The 14815-nt window shown below is 39.0% G+C and overlaps 4 protein-coding genes across 8 annotated transcripts; 1 reads left to right on the top strand and 3 right to left on the bottom strand.

The window, feature by feature from the left end:
* LOC105156748 (putative pentatricopeptide repeat-containing protein At1g13630) lies at window positions 7–3040 on the top strand. Its single transcript, XM_020691785.1, has 3 exons — window positions 7–259; window positions 591–2716; window positions 2945–3040. The coding sequence occupies exon 2, from the start codon at window positions 659–661 to the stop codon at window positions 2642–2644; it is 1986 nt and encodes a 661-aa protein (XP_020547444.1). The 5' UTR covers window positions 7–259; window positions 591–658; the 3' UTR covers window positions 2645–2716; window positions 2945–3040.
* On the bottom strand, window positions 3807–5663 carry LOC105156459 (UDP-glycosyltransferase 89A2). Its single transcript, XM_011072590.2, has one exon. The coding sequence runs from the start codon at window positions 5386–5388 to the stop codon at window positions 3958–3960; it is 1431 nt and encodes a 476-aa protein (XP_011070892.1). The 5' UTR covers window positions 5389–5663; the 3' UTR covers window positions 3807–3957.
* LOC105156458 (probable sodium-coupled neutral amino acid transporter 6) lies at window positions 6967–9779 on the bottom strand. Its single transcript, XM_011072588.2, has 5 exons — window positions 9139–9779; window positions 8856–9008; window positions 8479–8682; window positions 7853–8318; window positions 6967–7521 (listed from the first exon to the last, which is right to left on the bottom strand). The coding sequence occupies exons 1-5, from the start codon at window positions 9587–9589 to the stop codon at window positions 7380–7382; spliced, it is 1416 nt and encodes a 471-aa protein (XP_011070890.1). The 5' UTR covers window positions 9590–9779; the 3' UTR covers window positions 6967–7379.
* On the bottom strand, window positions 10381–14652 carry LOC105156457 (transcription factor bHLH49). Of its 5 annotated transcripts, none has more exons than XM_020691788.1 (9): window positions 14110–14652; window positions 12629–13571; window positions 12308–12517; window positions 12101–12166; window positions 11955–12023; window positions 11526–11597; window positions 11258–11437; window positions 11029–11116; window positions 10381–10964 (listed from the first exon to the last, which is right to left on the bottom strand). In XM_020691788.1, the coding sequence occupies exons 2-9, from the start codon at window positions 13478–13480 to the stop codon at window positions 10936–10938; spliced, it is 1566 nt and encodes a 521-aa protein (XP_020547447.1). In that variant the 5' UTR covers window positions 13481–13571; window positions 14110–14652; the 3' UTR covers window positions 10381–10935. The 5 variants fall into 5 exon arrangements, with proteins under 5 accessions (XP_020547447.1, XP_020547446.1, XP_011070889.1 ...); XM_020691787.1 differs by having other exon boundaries at window positions 11029–11125; window positions 14110–14651; XM_011072587.2 differs by having other exon boundaries at window positions 10381–10950; window positions 14110–14651.

Genomic DNA, 14815 nt, shown 5'->3' with positions numbered 1-14815 from the left:
AGTCTTAAACTCTTATTGAGTTCCCTAAGAAAGAATATTTGGTTCAAGAATGAAGTTTTGAAATTGGGGCATTCTGAAATAGACACCATTATCGAGAAACTCGACTCCGAGAATGCACTTGGATTCTTCTTTTTGTTGCAAAATCAATTCGGAGTCAAGCACTCACGTAATCTGCAGTTTGTTATTGCCCATATCTTGGCGGAAAAGAAGAGGTCCCGCGCACTGCGGTGTCATCTGCAACGGGTTCTGCAAGATGAAGGTAACTCATGTTTCTCTTAATGATTGCTATTTGTTTTATGTAACAAATATGGAAAGCATACGATATATATTTAGTTGTGAAACCATGACCTTTGTTGTGTGCACGAATGAATTGCAAGAGATGAACTGAGAGTTGGTGAAAAGGGTGGGGACTGCATGGAACGTCATCTGGTTGGAAAGACTAAATTATTTATCTAAGTCGAGTTACATTAGATGTTTTATCTTCTCCTATATGATATCTTACTCTTGTTGGGTCGGATGATAGAATCATCCTGGATTGCTTGGAGAATGCTAATTCTTCCTTTTATAGATGATTTTATGATTTCTACCAGGCTGTGGATCCGCACCCTCATTGTGTGAGCTGCTTTATAAGAGCTTCAGGGGCTGGGACTCAAACCATATGGTGTGGGATATGCTGGCATTTGTTTATTGTAGAGCTGGTATGGTCCATGATGCCCTTATTGTCCTGTCTAACATGAAGGACTTGTATATTCGGCCATCAATTATGACATACAATAGTTTGTTGCACAACCTGAGGCACACTGATATCATGTGGGATGTTTATACTGATATCGAAGCTAATGGGATTCGTCCGACTGAGTACACGAATTCAATTTTCCTTGATGGTCTATGTAGGCAGTCCTTGATTCATGAAGCAATTGCATTTTTGCGGGAAATAGAAGAAAAACAGGCTGAGCCTTGTGTTGTTTGGTTTAATACTCTGATGTCAGGATTCTGTAGAATGGGTTTTGTAGATATTGCAAAATCATTCTTTTGCATGATGTTTAAATATGGATTAATTCCAGATGCATATAGTTATAATACTCTCATTCATGGGCTCTGTATTAGTGGTTCGCTGGAAGAAGCATTAGACTTTACAAATGACATGGTAAAACAAGGATTAGAGCCTGATGAAGTTACTTATAACATTCTTGCGAAAGGATTTCGTCTACTTGGTATGATGAATGGAACTTGGGAGGTTACTGAGAGAATGCTACATAGAGAGCAAAACCCTGATCTTCTAACCTACACCATACTAATTTGTGGGCATTGCCAGGCAGGTAATGTTGAAGAGGGCTTTAGGCTGCGAGATGAGATGCTATCTAAAGGTTTTCAGTTAAATGTTATGTCATACCGTGTGCTGCTCAGCAGTTTGTGTAAAAGTGGACGGATAAATGAAGCTCTGAGTTTGCTTTCTGAGGTAGAAAATGTTGGTTTAAAACCAGATCGTTTTATGTATTCTATGATAATTCATGGGCTTTGCAAGCTGGGAGAAGTACCAAAAGCCATCCAACTTTTCAAGGAGATGTGTACAAAGAGAATCATCCACAATTCTTTTCCACACAGATCTGTTTTATTAGGATTATGTGAGAAAAGACCAATATCTGAAGCAAGAAGTTATTTTAATATGTTGACAAATAGTGACTGCATACAGGATGTTGTTTTGTACAATATTATGATCGATAGATATATTAAACATGGCAAGGTGGGAGAGGCTGAAGAATTGTACAAACAGTTACTGGAAAAAGGGATTGCCCCAACTATAATTACATTCAATTCCCTAATAAATGGTTCATGCAAAGCTGGTAAACTAGCTGATGCTAGAAAGTGGTTAGATGGCATCAAGGTGCATAATTTAGTGCCATCAGTTGTTACATATACTACCCTTATGAATGCATTCTGTGAAGCCGGAAATTTAGAGGCCACAGTTGAGCTGCTTGAAGAAATGGAAGCAAATGGTCTGGAGCCAAATCAATTAACCTACTCTGTGGTTATGAAAGGACTATGTAATCAAGGGAAGCTGGAAGAATCTGTTGCGGTTCTCAAGGGTATGTTAGCCAAGGGTCTCTCTCCAGATCAAGCTTCTTATAATGCTCTGATCCAATGTTTTTGTGAAGCTCGAGATCTCAACAGGGCATTTCAGTTACATGACGAGATGGTTAAACTGAACATTCGCCCGAATCGTGGCACTTATACCATTCTTATAAATGGTTTGTGTGTATATGGAGACCTTGATGATGCTGAACGATTATTTTCCTTTCTCCAGGACCAACATATCAGATTTTCAAAAGTTGTGTATACCACTCTCATCAAAGCAAATTGTGCAAAGGGAGATGTTCAGAAGGCTATGGTACTCTTTCGTCAGATGGCTGAAACTGGGTTTGAAATTTCGGTGAAAGATTATAGTGCTGTCGTTAATAGACTGTGCAAAAGATCTTTACTGAAGGATGCTATTGATTTTTTTCGAATGATGCTGGTTGGTGGTGTTGCTCCTGACAAGCAATTATGTTCTGTTATGCTTGACTCTATTAACCGAGGCAGTGATTTCACTTTGAAGTTTCAATTTTATGTTTTAATGATCAAATTTGGTTTTGGTCCTGGTTGAATCAATTGGGATGAGTTTTTTCGCTGTGCTTCTCATCGCCGTACATCCTCGACTGACAAATGCTATGATAAGGTATGGAGCACCATTATGTCAACATGCACATTTCAGTATCACCAAGGATTTTGCCTTATTGGCAATTCAATTTTTTTCCCATTTCTCTTTTACATTGCTAATGATATTAATTATATTATTAATTGGTTATCAATTTGAACTTTTTGCCAATTTTCTTTGAGGTGTAGTGCTTTTATCTCAATCTATGCCACTTGAGAAAGTGCTGACATCTTGTTTCATACTGTCCAGGATTTAAGAGAACCTTGTCAAATCAGTTCCTCTATATTGAATTTCATTGAGAAAGTCCTCGTCCGGAAACTTGATTGTACATAGGACAGTTCCCAGGTCTTTGTAGATATCAGGCAGACAGATTCCTTCTCATCACAGCTTTCTACCACTTATGCTGTATCAGGTATGATCTTTACTGATGTTTTCATTATTGGGGTGTAATAACAATTTTTTTTGGTGTAAAAAAGTAATATTATGAATATAAAAATGTGCACTGGCATTTTACTCCTTTTGACATAATATTTGCTTGAAATGGAGTAATAAAAAATTTGCAACGTTTTTCCTGGAAGTTCAATGACTTCTACAAATGCACACCTGTTGCAGCTGGACACAAATAGGTGACAGTTCTGAGCTTTACATTATCCATCTTAAGTTCTCTAGCGAGAGATGTGGACTATGTTCTCTAGGTTATAGACTATCTATGATGTTAACTAATATGAAAACTTTCTCTAGCCAGCTTATTTTCGCTTTACTTGTGTATATACATGTTCGCGATCTGCAAGTTCATGATATTGCTGCAGCACAAAGTTCAATTAGTGAGCCCCAGAGCTGCAATACCTCTAATGGGTACAACCACTGTGTGTCTTTGCTCATGTAGATTTCCTGCTGTTGTTCTTTTCAAGCATGAGAATGCTACTGGCATTTCACTTACTCTCTCTGTGCAGGAGGAAGAGTTTTTCAAGATGCAAGATTTTTTAGTTATTGTTGCACATGAAACTTACACCACACTTTGGCAGCCTTTCGCTTTCTCAGTGACGCTACCTAATGATAAAATGTCACCCTTAGTTTTTGTAAATATGATGTTTTCCTCTGTTTCAAGTGGTTGTTTACATCGGGTAATAGTTTATTTGCTCTGTGCAGAAACTTTTGATTTTAGGAATGGCGCAATACAATACCAACATGCTTAAATTTCACATGAATTGGTTCCCCATGAAGTGGGGTGTCTATTGCAGTCTTGCCTGGATTTGTTATGATCAAGCATTTGTCACTTGAAGTTTGGCTAGTTCTTGAACAAACCCATCCAAACCTCTGGTGGAACTCCCACCAACCTTAATTGCTTCCAAGGCCTTGTTTCTCAGTTCCTTTGCTCTGACTCTCTCTACTGTATCTCCATTCATTGATTCTGCGATCTTTCGAGCCAGCTCAGTTGTGTCGGGGACTGTATCCCTGCCCTCACACACTTGAACTGCAGCACCCTTGTAATCCACCAGCAGCTTAGCATTCAGAAATTGGTCTGCTTCCATAGGCCAACCCAATATCATTACACCGGCTGCTGTTGCTTCCAACACTGAGTTCCATCCACAGTGGCTCAGGAATCCACATACTGCTTGATGACTTAGTATCAATGTTTGTGGCGCCCATCCCTTTATAACAAAACCTCGGTCCATAACCCGACCCTCGAACCCATCGGGTACTGATCCATACCCATCCTCCACTTGTTGTGCCGTCAAAGGCTTCACGACCCAAATGAATCGGACACCACTCCTCTCAAGCCCAATAGCCAGGGCCTCCATTTGAGCCTTCTTGAGAAACTTTTGGCTCCCAAAACAGACATACAAAACAGACCCACCCGCGCATTGATCAAGCCAACGGAAAACACCATCATTAGAGTCGCACTTCTCATCACTTACCTGCAACTTCTCGGACCCATCCACCATATTGAGCGGGCCAACACTGTAAACACAGGGATGACCCGTTTTCCTTCTCAAGTATTCCATGAACTCATTCTCCAAGGCCTCAAAATTGTTGAACACAGAGGCCCAACTCAAACCATTGGCTATCATTGAAGTCTTGATCAAGTCAGCACTTGTTTTCTCATTCTGATATACTAATTCCATGTAGCGTCGGAACAGGGATGGAAGCTGGCCCCAAGCAAAACTCGGCGACCCCGGTAAATCTTGAAACTTCATCTCAGTCCCAGGTTTGATAGCCTCAGAGTTTGCCCAAAGATGTTCAAAAACAGCACATGCCAAGGCTCCATGAGAGTAAAAAGCAATCCTTGGAATTCCAAGCTGCTTAGCCAAGTGATGAGTCCATCCAAGAAACGAATCAGAGAGAAGGGCCACTGGAGGGTTGCTGTGTGACTTAAACCACTGAATTATAGGATCTTGAAGTCTGCTGAGGGCAGCTATGAAGGGCATATTTCCATGGTTGCCAAGATCCTTGAGATTCTCCACGTCTGGAGGGATTGAAGGGTCGGATGGAAAGGGGAAAACAAGTGTTTGGATGGAAGAATTGGCAGAGAGAAGTGGGTTCAAGATTGGGAGGTTTCGTGGAGTGACCAAGACTGTAATGGTCAAACCACGGAGAGAGAGCTGGTGAGCTAGATCTAGAAGGGCAAGCATGTGGCCTTGTGCTGGAAAAGGGAAAACTAGTACATGGACTCCATTGTTGTTGCTCGACATGGTTTCCAGTTCCAAGAAAGCAACCGCGGGGGGTGGGGGTGGGGGGGGAGGGATGGAACGAGAGTTGTAATGGAGAGGCAAATTTAAGGCTGTGGATTGTGGGAAAACACTTTTACCTAGATCAGCCTTGTTTGTATCCAACCAAATTTAAAGTACTGTTATATTTATGTGTAATAAATTTAGGTTTGATCGGATTTAATATGAACAGGAATTTCTTGTACATTGCACGTAAGAGAAGTTGCCTTAAGCAAAGTATAGAGAAGGGCTATTTTATTTTGTGGACAATTGTTAATTCTTGTTAAAGTTTAGAAAAAAAATTTAAAAAACAAAGATGATGAATGTTTCTAAAATTTGTCACTTCTCCTTGTTTTGTTTGGGTGGCTTGAAAAATATGGGATTTTTGTCAAGTAAAAACCTATATGAAATCAAGAAAACAAATCGTTGAATTGTTGGATGGAGAAATAGTATTTATTTATTTAACCATTTTTTTTAACAAAGATGAAATATATCTGCATTTATCTATACCTTTAATTGGTGTCTTCAATTTATAGGATTATCAATTTCTTTTAATATATTTTAATTTTTCTCTCTCTTCTTAACTTTTCATTTTCTTTCTTCTCAACTTCTACACCCCTTTTTCTTCTCTCATTTAATTCATTATTTTCTATATTTTTAAATATTTTATTAATCTAGTTAATATATTTTTTAAATAATAAATATTTTTTAAAATTTAAATTTATTATATACAAACATTTGAGTGTGCCACATATACTCCAACTATATATCAAGGAATAGCATCTTTTTGGTTTATTCCTTTTTTAATTTGATTTTTGTAATGTTAATTTAATTTTTTTATTTATTCATTTAACTTCTCACTGCCTTACTATAAGTAATATGATCTAATTAGTGAAAAGAAAAAAGAAAGGGAATTTCATTGGAGAAACTATTTGTAAACATCCATATATAAATTAGTAATAAATCAATTGGAGTCGAATAATTATGAATTTGCATTCAATATTTTGTTAGTTTCAGCAATATTTCGATAAATTTTGACTGACGGAGATATTTATTTATTATACCAAAATAAATATCAGGGGCACTAAATATAATTTTTCAAATTATAGGTGTTCAAGTAATTATGTCAAACTTTATGAAAGACCTGCATCATTATCCCTAATATTTTTTATGCTTTAACTAATGAACTACTCAAAAGATCTGATAATTCTACGAATGACTTTCATGGGAAAATTGCCCTGTTAGACTGGACACTTGCATCAGGGGTAAATTTTTAGTTCTCTTTTAATATCATTTTCTAACACAGATAGATTTTACTTTCTTGCAGCATCAGCATCTTCTTGCTAAAGAGAAACACACATCGCATGTCGCAGCGCAAGAAATTTCATTACATGCAAAATGTGGCAGTTTGCACCGATTGCCCAAATGCCCATATGACAAAAAGTTGCAGGGGATCGAAATTTGACCAAGTCTTTCCCTGATGTCAATTATCATAATAGATGTGGCAGAAAATTTAGCCAAAATGAGGGATGCGACAGACTTAGTAGCGGTTGTACGAGGATACAACTGGCGAAGGGAATTTTAATTCCTTAGTAATCTGCCCAGCATAGGACAGATTACAATCGACCAAGTACAATAAAAACCATGAACAGTAGCGGCCTTTCCTGTCAATCAGGGGCTGGACTGTTAGGAAGTAATCACACAATTCCTGAATGTAAATGGGGTCTTAAGAGATTGTTTATATCAGCTATCCAAGTTTAAGATAATATACTTACGTCCTGCAGAAACAACATTGAATATTGAAAACTAACTAAACCAGCACTTCAATGGTAGAGTGCACGCAGAGATCCTCAAAAGACACAGTGCAATAACATTTTCAGCCATTTTTCTCATACAACTCGCGTCCATGGGACAAGAGTTAGGCCTGAGCCTTTTACGGGAGCTGCTGCTGCTGCTGCTGGCAACACCCTGTGAAATCATTCACGCGAAGGGGATGCATTTTTCTTGAAGATGGCATAGGCATCACTGTATATAGCCACCAGACTCGCAAATACGGCTAGACCAACCATGAAAACAGCCAAAGTTTTGTCCTTCCAAGAAGTTATACCGTGTGCGTCCCTGAAGCAAGGAGAGCAGATGTCAGACGAGATCAAGATTACAATTAACCCAATAATTAGAACTGCAGATGTTTCCATGCTACCTGTATGGGAACCATTAGTTCATAATATGATTATGAGTAGAATGCTGATGCATTCATATATGATATGACGGTTTACACCTGATTTGATTAGTAGCTAATGTGGGTAGCATTTTAAATTCTTCAGAATAACGAACCATGTCGAACGTAATTGAAACTTGAAAGAGTTGTCTAGTTTGATGTTTCAGGCAAGAAAACAGAGAATCATCGGCAAAACTGCAGCGTGCATAGTAGTGATACAAAGGTATATACCTTAGAGCAATTGCAGCAGGAAAGATGAATCCAATGCAAACTGCTGTTGTTGCACCGGTGAACTGGAAGGCATCCCAAATGCTGGGAATGAAATTTGCACCTAAGAAGGCTACAGCAATGAGTCCAGCTGTGAGCAAGCTAAACCGAATGTTATCAGTGACCAGAGGAATGGAAGACGGAAACAGAAAGCCGTCCAAGTTCAGGCGAAGTGGATAGAATATGACTGGAAAAACAAGCATGAGATGAAGAGCGTAGCTGACACGAACGATATCATTAAGCTGGGAACTAAAAGGGATGCCAAGATCAGAGTCGAAGTTGGACAGCACATCATCAAGAGTCGAATCACCAAACAGGAGGAACCCAAAGAAGCTCGTCATGATGTATATGATTGAGCATAGTGCCAATGATGTTCGGACAACTGAATTTATCCGTGAACGATCTTCAAGCTCGTTTTCAATACTGTGAACTGCAGCAAATTGAAATACACAAGCTTAAATCTGACTATATGGGAATTCCTAAACAAGAATAAGCTTTCAACAGAAAGAATTAAAATTGCAGTAAAGATATCAAACCAAACATTATATACTTCTTCAGAGTATGTAAGACATCTTTCTTGGGAATTTTACCATTGAAATGGCAGACATATGCCGTCACGAGAACAGGAACAACAGTGAAAAGCGCCCAGACTGAATTAATGTCAGTGACATCAGGGAGAAATCTTGGAATTGTAGTGGTTCCTTGAAGCCATTTAACCACAGCAATGGTTGCCGTAATCAAAAGAAAAACAAATGCCAGAAAAACTGCCAATGCAGAGGTGTGTCTTAAAGAATCTGCAGGAACAAATTCCAGGGAATCAGTTTTGAACAATACTATCTGAAATCAGTAGAGATCCAAGAACAATAAGAAAATTGAATTCCAAAATCTACAATCTCTGGATCATATCTTCTCCTTTCCATCAGTTTATAAATTCTAGTTTGGTAACAACCAATTTTTAGTTACCTACCAATGCGCTTGAAACATGCCAATGGAGTAAACACACCAAGAGTGGTCACAACAAGAACAAAGAATCGCCCGTTCCACCAGTGCTCCCCAAACCAGCCCTCTAAAATGCCAGCGTGATGAACCCCACTTGAAGATGATCCAGATAGCACATCACCTTCAAAATTTCAAAATCAAAAACCAATCACAATTACACAAAGATCATTCAGTGGAGCAAACATTTCCATGATGATGCAGACATAAGGGAAAGAAAACGAAAAATTTATTTAGAATCATCCAACACTTACCAATAATGATCATGTACACAATTAGCACTCCGATATTATTGATTACCACACAAACTTGCAAAATTCTCCGGCCCACATCTCCAAATGCATCTCCCATAACTCCGGCATAAGAAGCCGACCCGCCGGCTTTACTAAACCGCAGCAACAAACCCACAGAAAACTCTGTGAGGACGGCAACAAACACAATGAGAGCAATACCAAGTCCAAGGCCGAGGACTTTCATGGTGGCTGGCAGAGCCATGATACCAGCACCAATTATGGTGGTTGACAAGTTAAAAACTGCTCCTGTAAATGAAGCCCCGTTGAAATCTTGATGACTAAAGCTACTGCTTTCTATCTTCTTGGGCATCAACAGAGGGGTTTCTTTTTCATCGTTGATGCTGACAGAAACTGCTTCTTTCTTGGGCTTCCGTGGTGAATTCTTGGATTTCTTGTGTGCTCTGATCGTCATGGTTCAAATTCTTAACTGCTGTTGCAACTGAAAATCTTTGCAATGATGTGTATCATCTGGGAGGAAAATTCTGAAACAAAAGCTACTATATCTCCACTTGTGTGTCGCGCGCCGGTTCTAGCAAGTACCTATAGGCTATAACAAGTTGGATGCAATAATCATGAACTAGAATGTTAGGTGGACAAAAGAGACACGTCTTTGGTAGTAAGCATTCTTATCAAAATGGTGATGTGATCGAAACCAAGAAAAACAACTGCTGGGTCCAAACATGTTTGTTACCTTGTTCCTTTTTCAACATAGCTTCAATAAATTATCGTGCATTGTTGGGGTATGTGGCGACTGGTATATGTCTTTCCTATCATGATGAGTAGGTACTCTTTTGGCAGCAGTCAAGAAAAGAAGATGCTGCTACAGCTGATGAAGTAGAGGTCTTGAAATGGGCTTTGACAACGATGTTTAGAGATTGGGGTGCTGCAGGTTTAAGGCCCATGTATTTCCCCCATAGCCTAACACTGACAGCTTCCATACGCATTTTGTTCAAGAAAATATCTATTTGGAAAAATCTATTAGTTTCTTGGATTTAGACCGCTCTAGACAATTACTATGAGAGGCTGGGATTAAAGTTATATAATTCATTTTAATGAAATTAGACAAATGACCCTGGTAGAACATTCAAATCCAGTTGAGTATTGTCGAAAGATCAGAACGTACAAACAAGTAAACACAACATTCCAGTAGTGTTAAGTATAAGGTGCGGAGGTGAGAAATGTCTAGTTTTGATGAGGTCCGACTGGAGTGAATCAGTAGTAAATAGAACTAGTGGACCTTCATATACCTTTGAATTCGGTAAGCCCAATTTGCTTTACATTGCCTTGGGTTAAAAAGATAAATTATTAACCAAGAATACTTCAAGAGTCCTAGAAGAAGCAGTTGATCAGATGGTTTAATCTTGTTCCTCTGCTTCTCCATGGTATAATTTGCATGAACCCTTCATTTCTTCCGTCAACTGCAGCTACTTATCTCTGATAAAGAACTATTAGCTTCAAATTCATTGAGCATGGCATGTGATTCCAGGGTGCATGTCATAGGATATGGCAAATTGTAGCAGTCATGGTTCATTACTACGCCTTGGCCCCTCCAAACTCCAACACCAGAATGGCAAATGGTGACTTCTCAGGAAGGGATAAGGCCCCGGATAAGGACTAGGTGTATTCCCGTCTTTGTCAGCCTCATAATAAAGGCAAATATTGAAGTGCATTGTTATCCCCATGAATATGATCTTCTGGCGAGGCGGAAGAACAAAGTTAAAACTACGACGAACATTTATGGTTCAGCTTTCGTGTGACCTAGTGGTAAGGAAACTGCAAAAGAAACACTACTGCAGTTTAGGTTATATGGCTAGAAAATGTGTTTTCATGAGAAGCTATCTACTAATATACCTGTTGTTTCTTGGCCATTAGGAGGAGGACTGGAGTTGAAACCACTGTGAACGACGTTATGAAGTTCGTCCTCCCACAGACGAGATGCCTGCATATGCTGATTCAGAATTATATCAATTCCAGTCAGTATAAGAATTTGTGGAAGAAGCTTATTTCCAAGAGAAGATCCTACTTTTGGAAATTAAACTACGCAAGTGATGTAAAAAGAAAGATGTTTCATGAAGCTTACTTGAGAGGTCGGATCTCTAAACCCCCCGCCGGCAGGAGTTGATTGGAGTGTGTCTGAAGAGTTTCCAGGAAGACCACCCTGGACTAGTCCAGGTTGCGGAGGGTGCAGTGGAGGAAAAGGCATAGGCATATCCGGTGGAAAAACCAGCGAAGATAAGAGACCAGCTCTAGGTTGTAGGACCTGTTGTCAATTAATATTACTTTAAATAGAGAAGCATGGAATTTTGATACCAAATGGCTACAGATGTGTGAGGCATAAATAGACTTACATCTTTAGCTAGTAATCCTTCCATATTTAAGTCCATCCGTGGATTCACGGTTGCAAGCTTCATTGATAGGAACTGAATGCAGTGGAAATGCACTTATATCAATGATCTTGTAAATTAATTGAAATTGCAGAAAGTTCAAATTCATAACTGAAGAAAATGAAACGGTTTTGAAAATTACAAAGACCTCAGTGATTTTCATGATGATTTCACATAGTAATGAAAATTCTCAGCAAGGAAAGCCCCTTCTCAGAAACTCATAACTATTTTCCTTTTCCATTTTAAATATTTTTCAAGACTGTCATTCCAACAGCCCAAGCTCCATATCAGAACTTTTCACTATTAAAGAGGTTGTCGTGGGCTAAAAAACATGTCATGCTACCATACAACTCTAATAAGAATGAACGAAACTATGGAATACTTATCACATACCTCGACCTGACGTTGTAGGGATTGCACATAATTGATGATCTCGTCCAACATAACAGCTTTACCAGTGACCTGCTAAAAAAAACATATGAGAGGAGTGACTACAAGAATATTATTAATGGTAACATGCATTAACTAACACTATTTACCTTGCTGCAACCAGGGACAAGATCCTGAAGGAATTTCATCCTTTCACTAATCTTCTCTCTCCTTACCTACATTATAAATGCACAATCAAAATTCATGACCAAACAAAACACTCCTCACCGTTGAGGTATATAGCCTATAAATAGATTTCGACAATATTCTAAGTGATATTTTTGCATCAAACAAAAACTCTTTCGCAATATCCTCACCCTTTCAGCAAGACTGTGGCTGTTAGTTGCCTGGCCTCTGCGTGCTCTAACGTGTATGTATTCTTCCTTGGGCGGGTCAGACCCTTGCGATGCCTGCTTACCATGCTTGGCCCCAGGGTTACTGGTTGACGCTGGGTTTTGATCACCCTTTTGTCTAATTTCAGCAGCTGTTTCAATAGATGGTTGTGGGGCTTCATTATTTTCAGTTTTCTGACACGCCAAAACAATTGAGATCAATAACAGAAAAATGACTATAGAAGAAAAGATAACTGGAAGGCTTTGGTTTCCATCAAATTAACAGAACAATAAACATTGTTCCACCTGTTCAGTTCTCTTCCTCTTTTTCAAGTCAAGCCCTTTACCAGAAGACTCCTGATCCAACTCCTCTTGAGCACCACCTCCACTAAATTCAGCCTCATCACACTGATTACCAAAGACATCAATGCCGTTTTTCGCTTCTTCATGAGACGCCATAAAACTTTCACTTTTCTTCTCATTCTTGAATGGACTCCCTTCAGTCTGACGCTCTCCAGATATCAAAGCCTCATTGGAAACTTCAGCCATGTGCAATTGATGACGCTGTGATTGCATCCCAAGCAGTGCCTTTGATCCATTACCTCCAAGAACCTCATCTGGCCCTCGCATTGGCCGCAATCCCCAAGAATGAGGATTGAGAGGGTGAGGAGCCGGAAAATGGTTCACAACTTCACTAAAATTCCCTCCATTGAAGCACGAAAATCTGGCTGCTCGCTCTATAAAAGCTGAATCAGCTGGAAAGTGAGGCAAGCTCTGAGGAACTCCCCCAGGAACAGTTGGTAGAATCATACCCTCACTTAACATGGCATTTGGCGTCCAACCCATACCAGCTTTTACAGCACCAAGGCTACTCGAAGTGCTAGCAACATTCTGAACATTCATATTACAATAGCCTGAATTCTGTCCATTAATAGGCTGGTCCCAAATGGGAGGGCCAAACGAATCTATCATAGGGGCAGAGGCACAGGCTGAGGGCTCCGCCATTGAATTGCACATTGTGACCAATCCAATGGATACAGTTGTTATCTTATTTCCATGTACATGCCAGTCTGAAGACATATTAGGTTCATGAAAGTTTACAGGATTCTCACTACCCTTAGCTGGCTCAACATTAGCATCATTTCCAGCCCTTTCCATCTTATATGTTTACAAAAGTTGAGGCAAAACACAAGCAGAGAACGAACTACTACACCTCCTTACAGTTTCTTCTACAAATCCAAGAAACACCCTGAAAATCAACTCCTCCAAAATCAGAGAGGAACAAAGTAAAAAATGAATGTTAAGAAATAAGGTTTACTGGGCATTTTCTTGCATATGTTGAGAAAATTAGTTCAACAGCCAGAAGTACCCTCTCAGAGAAAAACAAAAGAAAAATGGTGAATCAGTTCCATTTTATGAATCAAGAATTGAAGAGAAGCAGGATTCTGAGCCAAAAAAAAAACATGTATCAGGCAGCCACCAGAAACACTACTGCCACAACTATTCTCAAAGCTTTTCGCTGAAACTAAAGCTGCCCTTCAAAAGATTAAAGCACCAAAGGGCCATTAATGCCCAGAACACACAGTCCAGTCTATTAAAAGAGTTCAAGAAATTGGTCAGAAACGAGTCAATTGAAGCATAAAAACATTATTTCGTCGTCATAAATACAAGTATACATTCATTCAAAACCCTTGGTCAGAGAGGAAATGAAAAGAGGCATCCAAGTAAGCAAGTACTCTGAAGAAACAGAACTAAAAGTGGGTAAAGAAAAAAGAGAAGAAAGATACCATTTTCAGATTGTCTGCTGCCTTTAAGAACTCCTGTACTACTGTGAACAACCCTCCAAGAAAAAAGAGTTCTTTTTTCTTGAAATTTTTTTGAATTTTCAGTCCCCTTATTATCGTTCAAACTTGAGGGCAGTTGTAATAATGCACAGTTTCAGAGAGCATTCAAGAAAAACAATAAATATGGAGAGAGAAAGTGGGAAAACAAGATCAGGAGAGTAAATGCTTTGGAGAGAGAAGACAATGCGTTGTTTGAAAGAAGAAGTGAAAAGGAAATCTTATTAGGAAATATGCTGCACTTATACCCACTCCCCGCATAAAAAAAAGAGAGCTCTTGATGATTAAACCAGTAACCACCGCCACTGCCACTCATTAAAATTTGTGAAATATCTCACATTCTTGATCACACAGACGGAGAAAACTGCCTTGTTTACTATGGTAATGGTAATAAAAGAAGAAAACCTATACAAGTGCTTTCCTAGTTTGAATGAATGTCTGAGTTGAATTTCTTTTTCTTATGTGTTGGTCTTGATCTTCAAACAATCGAAATAATAATAAATCATAGGAGTTATAACTTGGGCATAGAGTGTGCTTAACCAATCATTTGCTCCCACTAAAGAATCTTGCAAGTGGCTATTCTCATCATTAAAACAGAATATTAGTGCTCCTTCCGGTTATATTTATGTGTTTAACTTCGTTATATCAAAAT

The sequence above is a fragment of the Sesamum indicum genome, linkage group LG2 (genome assembly GCF_000512975.1).
Source record: "Sesamum indicum cultivar Zhongzhi No. 13 linkage group LG2, S_indicum_v1.0, whole genome shotgun sequence".
Classification (NCBI taxonomy): domain Eukaryota; kingdom Viridiplantae; phylum Streptophyta; class Magnoliopsida; order Lamiales; family Pedaliaceae; genus Sesamum; species Sesamum indicum.
This window is presented reverse-complemented; position numbering and strand designations above follow the sequence as displayed.

Excerpts from the sequence above, each read along its gene's own strand:
- LOC105156748 (XM_020691785.1), top strand. The coding sequence starts at position 659 with ATGGTGTGGGATATGCTGGCATTTGTTTATTGTAGAGCTGGTATGGTC.
- LOC105156458 (XM_011072588.2), bottom strand. The coding sequence starts at position 9,589 with ATGACGATCAGAGCACACAAGAAATCCAAGAATTCACCACGGAAGCCC. Across the intron at positions 8,683-8,855 it reads GGCATGTTTCAAGCGCATTG|ATTCTTTAAGACACACCTCT; the intron begins GTAGGTAACTAA and ends TTGTTCCTGCAG. Across the intron at positions 7,522-7,852 it reads CCTGCTGCAATTGCTCTAAG|GGACGCACACGGTATAACTT; the intron begins GTATATACCTTT and ends TCCTTGCTTCAG.
- LOC105156459 (XM_011072590.2), bottom strand. The coding sequence starts at position 5,388 with ATGTCGAGCAACAACAATGGAGTCCATGTACTAGTTTTCCCTTTTCCA.
- LOC105156457 (XM_020691786.1), bottom strand. The coding sequence starts at position 13,480 with ATGGAAAGGGCTGGAAATGATGCTAATGTTGAGCCAGCTAAGGGTAGT. Across the intron at positions 12,167-12,307 it reads GCCACAGTCTTGCTGAAAGG|GTAAGGAGAGAGAAGATTAG; the intron begins GTGAGGATATTG and ends TTTATAATGTAG. Across the intron at positions 11,438-11,525 it reads AAGGATTACTAGCTAAAGAT|GTCCTACAACCTAGAGCTGG; the intron begins GTAAGTCTATTT and ends AATTGACAACAG.